The sequence below is a fragment of the Condylura cristata genome, unplaced genomic scaffold, assembly GCF_000260355.1.
Source record: "Condylura cristata isolate star-nosed mole 26May11 unplaced genomic scaffold, ConCri1.0 scaffold00028, whole genome shotgun sequence".
Lineage (NCBI taxonomy): Eukaryota > Metazoa > Chordata > Mammalia > Eulipotyphla > Talpidae > Condylura > Condylura cristata.
The window spans coordinates 25,944,289-25,954,290 of NW_004567129.1; the positions used below are offsets into that span (position 1 = coordinate 25,944,289).

Below are 10,002 nucleotides of genomic sequence, written 5' to 3' on the forward strand. Positions count from 1 at the left end.
GGGGGGGGCGAGGGTTGGGGTTCAAGCAAGAGTAAGGGAACAGGCAGGGTCAGCTGGTCCAGAGGGCGTGCGTGGCCGTGGCCCGAGTCACCTGTTCGGTGTTTATTTAAATGCACCGGTTCCTTTTGCCATATGACTTGAAGACCTTCCCTGGGCCCTGTCTTGAGCATCACGTGGGGACCGCAGTGACGGAGTCACTGGACACCTGTGACCCACCGGGACGTGGGGCTGTCATCAGACAGTGGTGGCCTAGCGCCGGAGGGGCTGGAAGGGGAAGCAGGGGTGGAGGGTGCAGGATGCTGGAGGCAGTGCAGGACAGTGAGGCCGCCTCCAGGTGGGGAGCACGGAGCGCCCGAGGGGGGCACAGAGATGCATAGGGAAGGGGGAGACTGAACAGAGGGAACAGCTTGCGCGGAAGCTCGAGGCGTGAGAAGCTGCGAGCCCTCCAGCGGGACCCCACCCCCAAGACCGGGCCCTGCCCTGCGGGGCTGGAGCGGCCACGCGCCTTGCACACGCCGCTCCTGGGTCTCCTCTGACAGCCGCGCAGGGCTGTGTGAGGAGTGATGAGGGCGCGCACGGCCCGTCCTTCCCCACGGTCAGCGGTGGCCGCTTGCGGTTCCCCGGGCGTCGCCCTTTACCGCCCGCATGCGGTCCTGCGCGCACTGCTCGTTCAGTGTGGCGGCCCCCGACCCCGCAGGAGCCTGTCCGGGGTCTCCACCGCCCCCGTGGTAGCGGCGCGGCTCATCCCGTGGTCAGCGGCGTTGAGTGGGCGCTCACGGTGTGCCGGGCACGGTTGTGGGCGCCGAGACAGGTGGCAGCCGTGTCCTCCTGAGGGCCACAGCCGGCAGGCTGGATACCAGCTGGGGCGAGCGGGGGCTGGGCGGCGGGGGGACCAGGGGAGCGGGGGCTGGGTCAGCAGACGGGAGGAGCCTGAGGCGGGAATGTGGGTGACTCCCAGGTAGAGGCCTCAGCGGCGTGAGTGCAGAGGTCACCGGTAGGGCCCAGGGAAGGCGGGTGGCCGGGGCAGCTGGGCTGGCAGGGACGGGGAGGTGCCGAGCTCCGAGGGCTTTGGGTGCCAAGGGGAGCTCTCTGCTGTCAGCGGGGGCCAGGCTCATCAGGACGACCTGCCGGACTCAGGGTCACAGGCCGAGAGTGGGGAGTGGGGCTGCGGCCATGGCCGGGGGTGAGCTGGCCAGCACTGCGGCAGGGGCCAGGGCTTGAAGGGTGGGCCTGGAGGTGGAGCGGGGTTGGGGGGAGGGGAATACTAGCCGATGGCAGAAGCAAAAGGCGAGGCAAAGGGGAGAAATGAAGAAGATGCTCAGGTCCGACCAGGTGGCTGCTCAACAGTGTCTGCACCAGTCGTGCACTTTAAAGACAGCGGGTGCTGCGGGCTCAGGCGTGCGCCGTGGGTGCTGACCCTCTGCACCCTGACCCCGTGAGGGCCGGCCTGTGTCGCCTCTGGTGACAGGTGGTGCCCTGAGGCTCGGAGCGAGGGCGCCCCCTCGGGTCACCCTGTGGGGAAGTGGGGAAGGTGGGCGGGCACACAGGGCTGGGTGGGCCTTCCAGAAGGGCTGTGCCCACACTCAGCCTGCTCCCCCCAGCACCACGCCCCACTCTGGCCGGAGCACGCCCAGCAGCTCCCCATCTCTCCGCAAGCGGCTGCAACTCTTGCCCTCCAGCCGCCCCCCGCCTGAGCCGGAACCAGGCGCCATGGTGGAGAAGGGGTCAGATAACGCCTCAGAGAAAGGGGGGGTGCCCGGGACCCCCAGCACCCAGAGCCTGGGCAGCCGGAACTTCATCCGCAACAGCAAGGTTGGTGTAAGCCCTGGTGGGGAGGCGGGCGGGAGGCCGGGGACCGGGGGCTTGTCTGACGCCGCTCCTTTCTCTTGCAGAAGATGCAGAGCTGGTACAGCGTAAGTGTCTGGCAGGGGGCTCACTGCGGGGCCGGGGGGTGGACAGGTGCCGCCATCCGCAGACCCCGGGTCACGTGCTGCGCTGTGTGGCCTCGAGCGAGTGGCTCAGCCTCTCTGGGCCTTTCCTTCCGCGACTGAAGGGAGCACTCCCAGGAGTCAGTGACGCTGGTGGGCACTCACGCAGGGCCTGCCGGGGTAGGACTCGGCCAGGCCCTGCCGTGTGCGGGTAGTGGAGGCCCGAAGTGCAACCTCAGAGAACCCGCCCGGGGCTGAAGAGACCGGGGGACGTCTGGGAGCCCTGTGGGGCAGACGTAGGGGCGCGAACCCCCGCCCAGGTTCTCACCTCCCAAACACATCCCCAGATGCTGAGCCCCACGTACAAACAGCGCAACGAGGACTTCCGGAAACTGTTCAGCAAACTCCCCGAAGCCGAGCGCCTCATCGTGGGTGAGTGCCCCCGGCGGCCCCGCTGGCCCTGGGCTCCAGCCAGGCCAGCCGGTGACTCCCTGTGTGCGTCTCTCCCGCCGCCTCAGATTACTCCTGTGCCTTGCAGCGCGAGATCCTCCTCCAGGGCCGCCTCTATCTCTCCGAGAACTGGATCTGCTTCTACAGCAACATCTTCCGCTGGGAGACCACAGTGAGCTGGAGGGGTGAGCGGGGCTGGGGTGGCAGGGCCGGGGCCCCCCTGACCCGCCTTTCGTCCTCAGATTTCCATCCAGCTGAAGGAAGTGACGTGTCTGAAGAAGGAAAAGACGGCCAAGCTGATCCCCAACGCCATCCAGATTTGCACGGAGAGCGAGAAGGTGGGTGGCAGCCGGGCCCCGGCGTCCTGCTCCCGAGCCTCCCTCCCTCTCTCGCCTTCCTTCTCTGCTCTCCCGGCCCCTGCCCGGGCCCAGGCCCCCCTCGCCTCTGAGCTGGACCCCACAGCCCGCAGCCTGGCCCCTGACACAGAAGCCCAGGGCTAGTTCCAATGGTAAAAGTCTTCCCTCCCGTGGACCTGGCATCTCAGGAGCCCTGTGTCCTTGGAAACCTCCCTGACACCCCATTCTTGTCCTCATGATTGTCCCCTCGGGCCCCCAAGATGGGTGCCTCACCGCAGTGGCCCTGACAGGGGTGGGGTTCACAGCAGGCTTCCTCTGAGCTTGGTTGGTCCAAAGGACACCGCCCCTAATGGGCCAAGGAGACTGGGAGGGAGGGCACCCTGTGCCCCCCCGCACCCTGACCCTGAGGGCAGACTCCGTGTGGAGTCTGTGCCCCACCCCGGCCCGGGCCACCTCCTCGTCATGGTCCCCGGCCTCCAGGCCAGGACGGGACAGCGTAGACCTCGTGACGTGAACGACGCACGAACACATGAGCAAAAGCCTGTGTGAGGACGGAGAGTCGGGGTGCAGTGTGGACGGGGCTGGCGCTTCCCTGCCCTCTGGCCCCCTCACACCCTCTCTCCCGCAGCATTTCTTCACCTCCTTCGGGGCCCGGGACCGCTGCTTCCTCCTCATCTTCCGCCTCTGGCAGAACGCGCTGCTGGAGAAGGTAGGCCTGGGCGGGGCGGGCCGTGGCTGCCTGAGCGCGCCCGAGGACCCAGCCGTCGCACCTCTGCTTCCTCCCTGGGCTCCACCCGGGGGCTGCACGGGCCTCGGGCCAGCCCCTTCCCCCACCGTTTGCTGGTCGAAAACGCCCTGAAAATTAGGCGGGTTTTGTGTATGTGGCAGCAGAACCTGGCCAGGCTGAGGTGTTCTGGGTGGTCGCTGCACTGTCAGATGGAATTTTCTGCCATGAGGGGTGTAGATGCCACCTGTGCTTCAAATCTGGGAGCAGGAGCCGTGAGAGGATTCGCCAGAGACCGAGTGGGGAGCAGAACAGGCAGTCTGATGAAGTCCACTGCTGAGGGGAGCAGCGGGCAGGTCAGGACAGGTCTGCTGTGCCCTGTGGGTCACCTCCAGGCCAGGGATCAACTTGTGCTGCAGTGGCTGTGGTGAGCGTTGTAGTGCTGCGCTTTAACCTGTTGCGCCACCGGGGAGGGCCTGTATCTCCCTTTTTAATTCATTTTCATTTGAATTATTGTAAGCTGAGCTGGCCACATGTGCTTCTTGTATAGGACAGGTCTCTAGATCTCAATGTGCCGGTATGTTTCAGGACAAAAAAATCTTAGATATCCCTGTAAGCCAGTGTGAAGTTAGAATCCAGAACATACGGTGATTCTCAAATGTCACTGTTTCAGGAATCTTCCCCGCCCCGAAACAATTTGCCAGTGCCCAAGAGCTTTTGTCTGAGTGGGTTATGTTTATCACTATTTGCCATCTTAGAAACTGAAGCTGGGGAAATTTCAAACACAAGGCTGCACAAGCACATTCCAGTAAGCAGCTCAGTGACTGCATCACTGTCACGGAGTCTCTGGAAAACTCCACCGCACACTCAGGGGAATGAAGGTGGAAACCAGCTCACATCACTAGAACAGTTTTCAAAGGAATGCAGTGATCTGACCTCGTGGACACCCAGAAGGACCCAGGGGACCTCCAGATTCCCTCGCGCAGACTTTGTTCACACGCTGTGCGGGGTCCTAGGAGAGTCTAGTTATTACTGGCATCGCAGCAGACACTGGTATCTTCCTTACCCCCTCGACTCTCCTGAATCCCATGTAGGAGCCCACACACATCCTCCTTCTGCACCCGCCCTCCCCGGGACTGAGAGATTTAGGAAACCAGTCCAGTGCCCGTGCTGGCTACTCCTGCGCCAGTGCGAACTCGATGTCGTACCTGTTAGACTTCGCACCATTGCATCGTCTTCCTGCGTGGGTCCCGCTTGGCCTCTCCCGGGATGCCCGCCCGGCTGAGCAAGGGGTGGCGACCCCAGCCAGGCAGTGGCGGAACCCGACACCGGGCCCTTGCAGAAGGAGGCAACAGGCCCCTCTGGGGTGGGCAGAGCCACCCACGAGGCAGTCCAGGGAGACTTCCGCGTGGCCACGGGCTTTATGTGGCAGAGCTGGGTCCGGCCCGTTGCAGCCAGGTGCTGGAGCCCACTGAACCACTAAAGCACACTGATAGCGCATAACCAGAGGTCCCGGGTGGGCTTGAGGGGCTCCCGGGTTCATCGAGGGCCCACGCTTTTGTCCACCCCTCTGCGTGTTGGTGGCCACCTGGTGCGAGGTGGTGGCTGCAGCCCCGGGGGTCTTGGCCTTGAACTTGCAGGAGGAGAGAAAGCAGGCACTCCCTTACCAGGCAGGGAGGAGCTTTTCTAAGCTTCTCTTGGCGTTTCTTCAGTTTCAAGAAACGGGTCACGTGGCCTCCCTTGGTTACGGGGCAGCTGGGCAAGATGAATCCGTGTGAACCAGTTATAATTCATCCCTTGGTGGGGGAAGATTTTGGCCCTGCACAAATCAGGGTTCTGTTGGCAGGGAGAGAGGACAGAGGTTGGGCGGGTGTCACGCAGTGTCCACTGGCCTCAGAAGACCAGCGCCTGCTCCTCAGGGGGCGTGTGGTGCAGAGCCTGCAGGCGGGACAGGGCAGCTCAGGGTCTCCAAGGAGCGTCAGCCGGGGAGGGGGCCAAGCTGAGAGCTGGGGTTGGACCACCAGCGCCACCTCTGAGCAGTGGCGGGCCTGGGAGGGTCGTGAGCGCCATGGCCCGATGGGGACCACCCTCACTTGGTGGCGCCCGGAGTGGGCCTAGAATGAGCGCGCAGGGATGCTGGCTCTCGGGGCCAGGGGGTCCGGCAGGTAGTGGGGGAGACCAGCCACCTCGCTCTGCCACTAAGCCTCGGGCAGGCCCCCAACTTCTGGGCCTCAGTATCATTGTCTTAAGCGATGAGGTGGCTTACAGAATTGCGTTAGCCCGAGGGGTGGAGGGACGCCTGGCCGTGGCAGCGGCTCGTGGCAGCGGCTCCTGGCAGCGGCTCCGTGGGTGGCGGGAGCTGCTCCCACCAGCGCTCTCACGGTGCAGCTCACCCGCTCTGCCAGCCGCTCTGACCGCGGTTGCAGAAAACTCCGGCTGCCGGGGGTTTGCATCCCAGCCCCCGCTGGTCACCTGGGCCTCTGTAGTCTCCGTACAAATGGGAATTTGCCCTTACTGGGTGGGGGGTTTGGGGAGTGGCGGGTGGGCGGTGTTGTGAGCTTTGGGTGAAGTCTGAGGGCGCCTGGCCGGGACCAGGATGGGGGCCGTGCTGCCCTCTAGTGGACGCCGGGCGCCCTGCTGAGACTCGGACTGGTCCTGTCTGCCCAGACGCTGAGCCCCCGCGAGCTCTGGCACCTGGTTCATCAGTGCTATGGCTCAGAGCTGGGCCTCACCAGCGAGGACGAGGACTACGTCTGCCCCTTGCAGCTGAACGGCCTGGGGTGAGTTAGGGGTTGACGCTGGTTCTTGGGGCTGGGGGAGATGTGAGGGGCCGTCTGCTGAGCTTCTGGGCCCTGGGTGGACTGAGGTGGGTGTCAGGGTCTGGGAGACCAGGGGGGCTGTGGGCTTTGTAGGATCCAGTGGTGGGCTTTCTCCACAGGACCCCCAAGGAAGTGGGCGATGTGATTGCCCTGAGTGACATCGCCCCCCCAGGGGCGGCCGACCGCAGCCAGGAGCCCAGCCCCGTGGGCTCACGTCACGGCCGCACCACCCCCAGCCTTTCCAGGGCCAGCAGCGATGCAGACCATGGGGTGAGCTGATGGGAAGAGCCAGAGGGAGGTGGACTGGTCTCACAAGAGGGCGAGATTGACAGATGGGGGTCAGGGGAGCCGAGGGGCAGAGGGGCTGAGAGAGGGTGGGGGGAGGTGGGAGTTAGAAGGGATGGGGAGAGAAAGGCCGGCAGGCAAATGGCATCAGGTAGGGAAAGAGACAGGCCGGGGGGGACAGATGGGTGCATGAGTGGGAGACAGACAGGCGTGGACAGGACTGCAGATGGACAGGCCAGGCCTAGAGACACTGAGCCAGGCTCCCACGACATGACGGGAGCCGGGCCGGGGGCTCCGCGGTGCCCAGCATGGGTTTCCTAGTCTCACCGTGGCAGTGTGGCCCGCGGGGACCCCAGGCCAGGGCGGTGGGGCAGAGCTGGACTGAGCGTCTCGCTGCAGGCAGAGGAGGACAAAGAGGAGCAGACAGACAGCCAGCCCGACGCCTCCTCCAGCCAGACAGTGACCCCCGTGGCCGAGCCCCCGAGCTCAGAGCCCACCCCGTCGGACGGGCCCGCCTGCCTGGGCCCCTCGGACCTGCTGCCCAGCGAGGAGCTGCTGACGGACACAAGTAACTCCTCCTCGTCGACCGGGGAGGAGGGTGAGTCGGGGTGCGGCTCGGGGGGCGGGGGGCCGCTGGGGCAGGCGGGCCGGGAGGTCCGCGGCGCTGTCAGGAGTCCAGCCGCCTTCCGCTCTGCTTCGAAGGTGGCTTAGCTGGGTGCAAAGGGCGCGGACTCTGAAGCCACGCTGCAGGGTTCAAGTCCTGCCACGCCGTGTCACTTGGGCAAGTGGCTTAACCTCCCGAGCCAGGCCCCCCTGCCCGTGGCTGGCCAGCAGTGGTGGCGGCGCCTCGACAAGCCGCTGGGGTGCTCGGCCCATTAGTCAGCGTTCGCTGTCTTTCCCTCTCCCCCCGCCCCCAACCCGTTTTCTCTATGGCGACTCCATTCTCGCAGGCTTCAGGTTCTGAGAGAGTCCCGGCCCTGCCCCCAAGCCCGGGGAGAGAAAGCAGTGTTTGCACCACACTCGCTAGGGGTGGCTCTCACTGGCCCTAGCTGGGGACAGGCCGTCTAGAGCCGGTCTCGGCTGCCGACTGGCCGGGCCTGCTCACTCCCCCGGCGCCGGCCCTGCCTGAAGGCCACAGGCCGCTGGCCCCCCCCCCGAGCGCCTTCCCCGATTCTGTGGCCGCATTTGGCTGCGCTCCGGGGTGTGCCCCGCTGTGAGCCCGTCCTGGCGGCTCCGAGGACAGGATGGCACCCAGCCCACCCCAAACCCAAGCCCACCCACCGGGCCACGGGCTCCCGGTCTGCGCCCACTCCTGCCCAGGGAGACGCGCCTGCCGCCCACCCCGAGGCCGGGAGTGGGGAGGAGAGGTCGGCGGCGGGACGGCAGGGTGCTCTGGGGAGGAGGGCTGTGGGGCCACCCGCTGCCGCTGTCTCCCAGCTGACCTGGCCGCCCTGCTCCCCGACCTCTCCGGCCGGCTCCTCATCAACGCCGTCTTCCACGTGGGCGCCGAGCGGCTGCAGCAGATGCTCTTCTCCGACTCGCCCTTCCTGCAGGGCTTCCTGCAGCAGTGCAAATTCACAGGTCAGGCAGCAGACGCCACCCAGGCACGGGTGGGCACGGGGGCCCGCTGGGGCCGACGAGGTGCGGGGGGTTCAGTGCAGCCCCCAGGAGGGAGCCCAGAGTGCTGAGCCTCTCAGTGGCGGTGAGCCCCTGTTTCTTCCTCCGTTTAATGGGGGTGCCATCAAAGTGCCTGCCTCATCGGTCTCACGAGGACTAACGAGCCAAGGCCAGAGAAACACCTAGAACACCCGCATTTAGTGAAAACGAGGTAGTGGTCACACAGTGAGCGCCACTCTGTCAGGCCAGTGCAGCGTCCGGGGCAGGTGAACTCCAGAAGCCAGTGAGGGCGGCGGGAAGTGGTCACACACATAAGTAGCGCACAGCACGGGGTGGTGTGAGTTAAGGGGTGGGGGACCCTGCATGTCAGAGGGGTGTCTGGAATGAGCAGGGTCAGGAAGCATGTGAAATGGAAACTCAGGGTACCCCCTCAGAGTGTTCGAGGGGGCTACAGGGCAGGACCAGACTTGGCTTGGAGAAGGGAGCCGCGCCCGGGGAGGCCAGTCGCCCCGGGGAGGCCCGAGGGCGCAGTGAGGACGGGCTCACCCAGTGCTGTGCCCCAGGGAACAGATGGGGAGGGAGTGCCCAGGGCTTTGGGGGCTTTTGGGGCACAGTGGGGTCACTCCTTGGATAAGGACCAAAGGAGAGATTTGGGGAGATGTGAGGCCAGAGTGGGGCCCCGAGGGTGCGAGGGGTGCAGAGGACTTCCGGGTGTGGAGCTCAGGGAGAAGCTAGGACTGTGCGACAGGAAGTGGACAGGCCCGGAGGGCGCCAGGAGGGCAAGAGGTGCAGGGGTGCAGAGCCCCCCGCCCCCCCCCCAGTGTCGCCGGCCTCCGCAGCTGTGTCTGGAATGAGAGTGGCGCAGACGCCGGAGGGACCCGGGGGGGGGGGCCACAGCCTGTGGGCCACCTGCCGGGCTGGTCTCCCTACTCTGCTCTTCCGCCCCAGACGTCACCTTGAGCCCCTGGAGTGGGGACAGCAAGTGCCACCAGCGCCGAGTGCTCACTTACACCATCCCCATCAGCAACCCGCTGGGCCCCAAGAGCGCCTCCGTGGTGGAGACTCAGGTGGGCCGGCGGGGTGGGCGCGGGGCTGGGCGCGGTGGGCGCGGCTGCTGGGCGGCCCTGACCGCGCCCTCCCTGCCCCGCAGACGCTCTTCCGCCGAGGCCCGCAGGCAGGCGGGTGTGTGGTGGACTCCGAGGTGCTGACACAGGGCATCCCCTACCAGGACTACTTCTACACCGCCCACCGCTACTGCATCCTGGGCCTGGCCCGGAACAAGGCCCGGCTCCGGTGAGCGGCGCCCCGCCCCCTGGCACCCTGCCCGCTCTCCCCAGGTGTCGGGAGCCCCGCGGAGGAGAAGCGTGGGTGGCGGCAGCGTGGGGGTGCCCCGAGTGGTTGGGCCTGAACCACTGCGCTAGCAGGATGGTGCTGCTGTTGGTCGGGTCGGGGACGGTGGGAGCAGTAGGTTTGGGGGACCGCCAGAGCCTCGTCTGGGATGCGTTAGGCTGTCTCCCCCTGCTCAAGACGGGGTGCAGGCCAGCCTGTGAGGCATCGACTCGAGTGGCGTGCTAGCGCGGCTGTGGGAGGCGAGGGGGCCCCGGGGAGCCACGGGGTGCATCTGCTGTCTGACTGGGGGAAGGCCAGCACCCCCCGGGCAGGGGCAGCCAGGCCGGCCAGGCCTCACCCCGCGCCGTGGCCCCCAGCGTGTCCTCGGAGATCCGCTACCGGAAGCAGCCCTGGAGCCTGGTGAAGTCGCTCATCGAGAAGAACTCCTGGAGCGGCATTGAGGACTACTTCCGCCAGCTGGGTAGGCCGGGCGC

The 10,002-nt window shown here is 66.2% G+C and overlaps 1 protein-coding gene across 1 annotated transcript in view; it reads left to right on the top strand.

The window, feature by feature from the left end:
* Positions 1-10,002, top strand: part of GRAMD1A (GRAM domain containing 1A) — a 20,313-nt gene that overhangs the window by 7,027 nt on the left and 3,284 nt on the right. Inside the window, exons 3-15 of the mRNA XM_012730480.1 lie at positions 1,602-1,812; positions 1,893-1,913; positions 2,276-2,360; positions 2,447-2,550; positions 2,621-2,716; positions 3,363-3,443; positions 6,126-6,238; positions 6,397-6,547; positions 6,962-7,160; positions 8,000-8,143; positions 9,128-9,246; positions 9,330-9,472; positions 9,886-9,993. Of these exons, the coding sequence (XP_012585934.1) occupies positions 1,602-1,812; positions 1,893-1,913; positions 2,276-2,360; positions 2,447-2,550; positions 2,621-2,716; positions 3,363-3,443; positions 6,126-6,238; positions 6,397-6,547; positions 6,962-7,160; positions 8,000-8,143; positions 9,128-9,246; positions 9,330-9,472; positions 9,886-9,993 (1,575 nt within the window). The remainder of the gene's footprint in view (positions 1-1,601; positions 1,813-1,892; positions 1,914-2,275; positions 2,361-2,446; positions 2,551-2,620; positions 2,717-3,362; positions 3,444-6,125; positions 6,239-6,396; positions 6,548-6,961; positions 7,161-7,999; positions 8,144-9,127; positions 9,247-9,329; positions 9,473-9,885; positions 9,994-10,002) is intronic.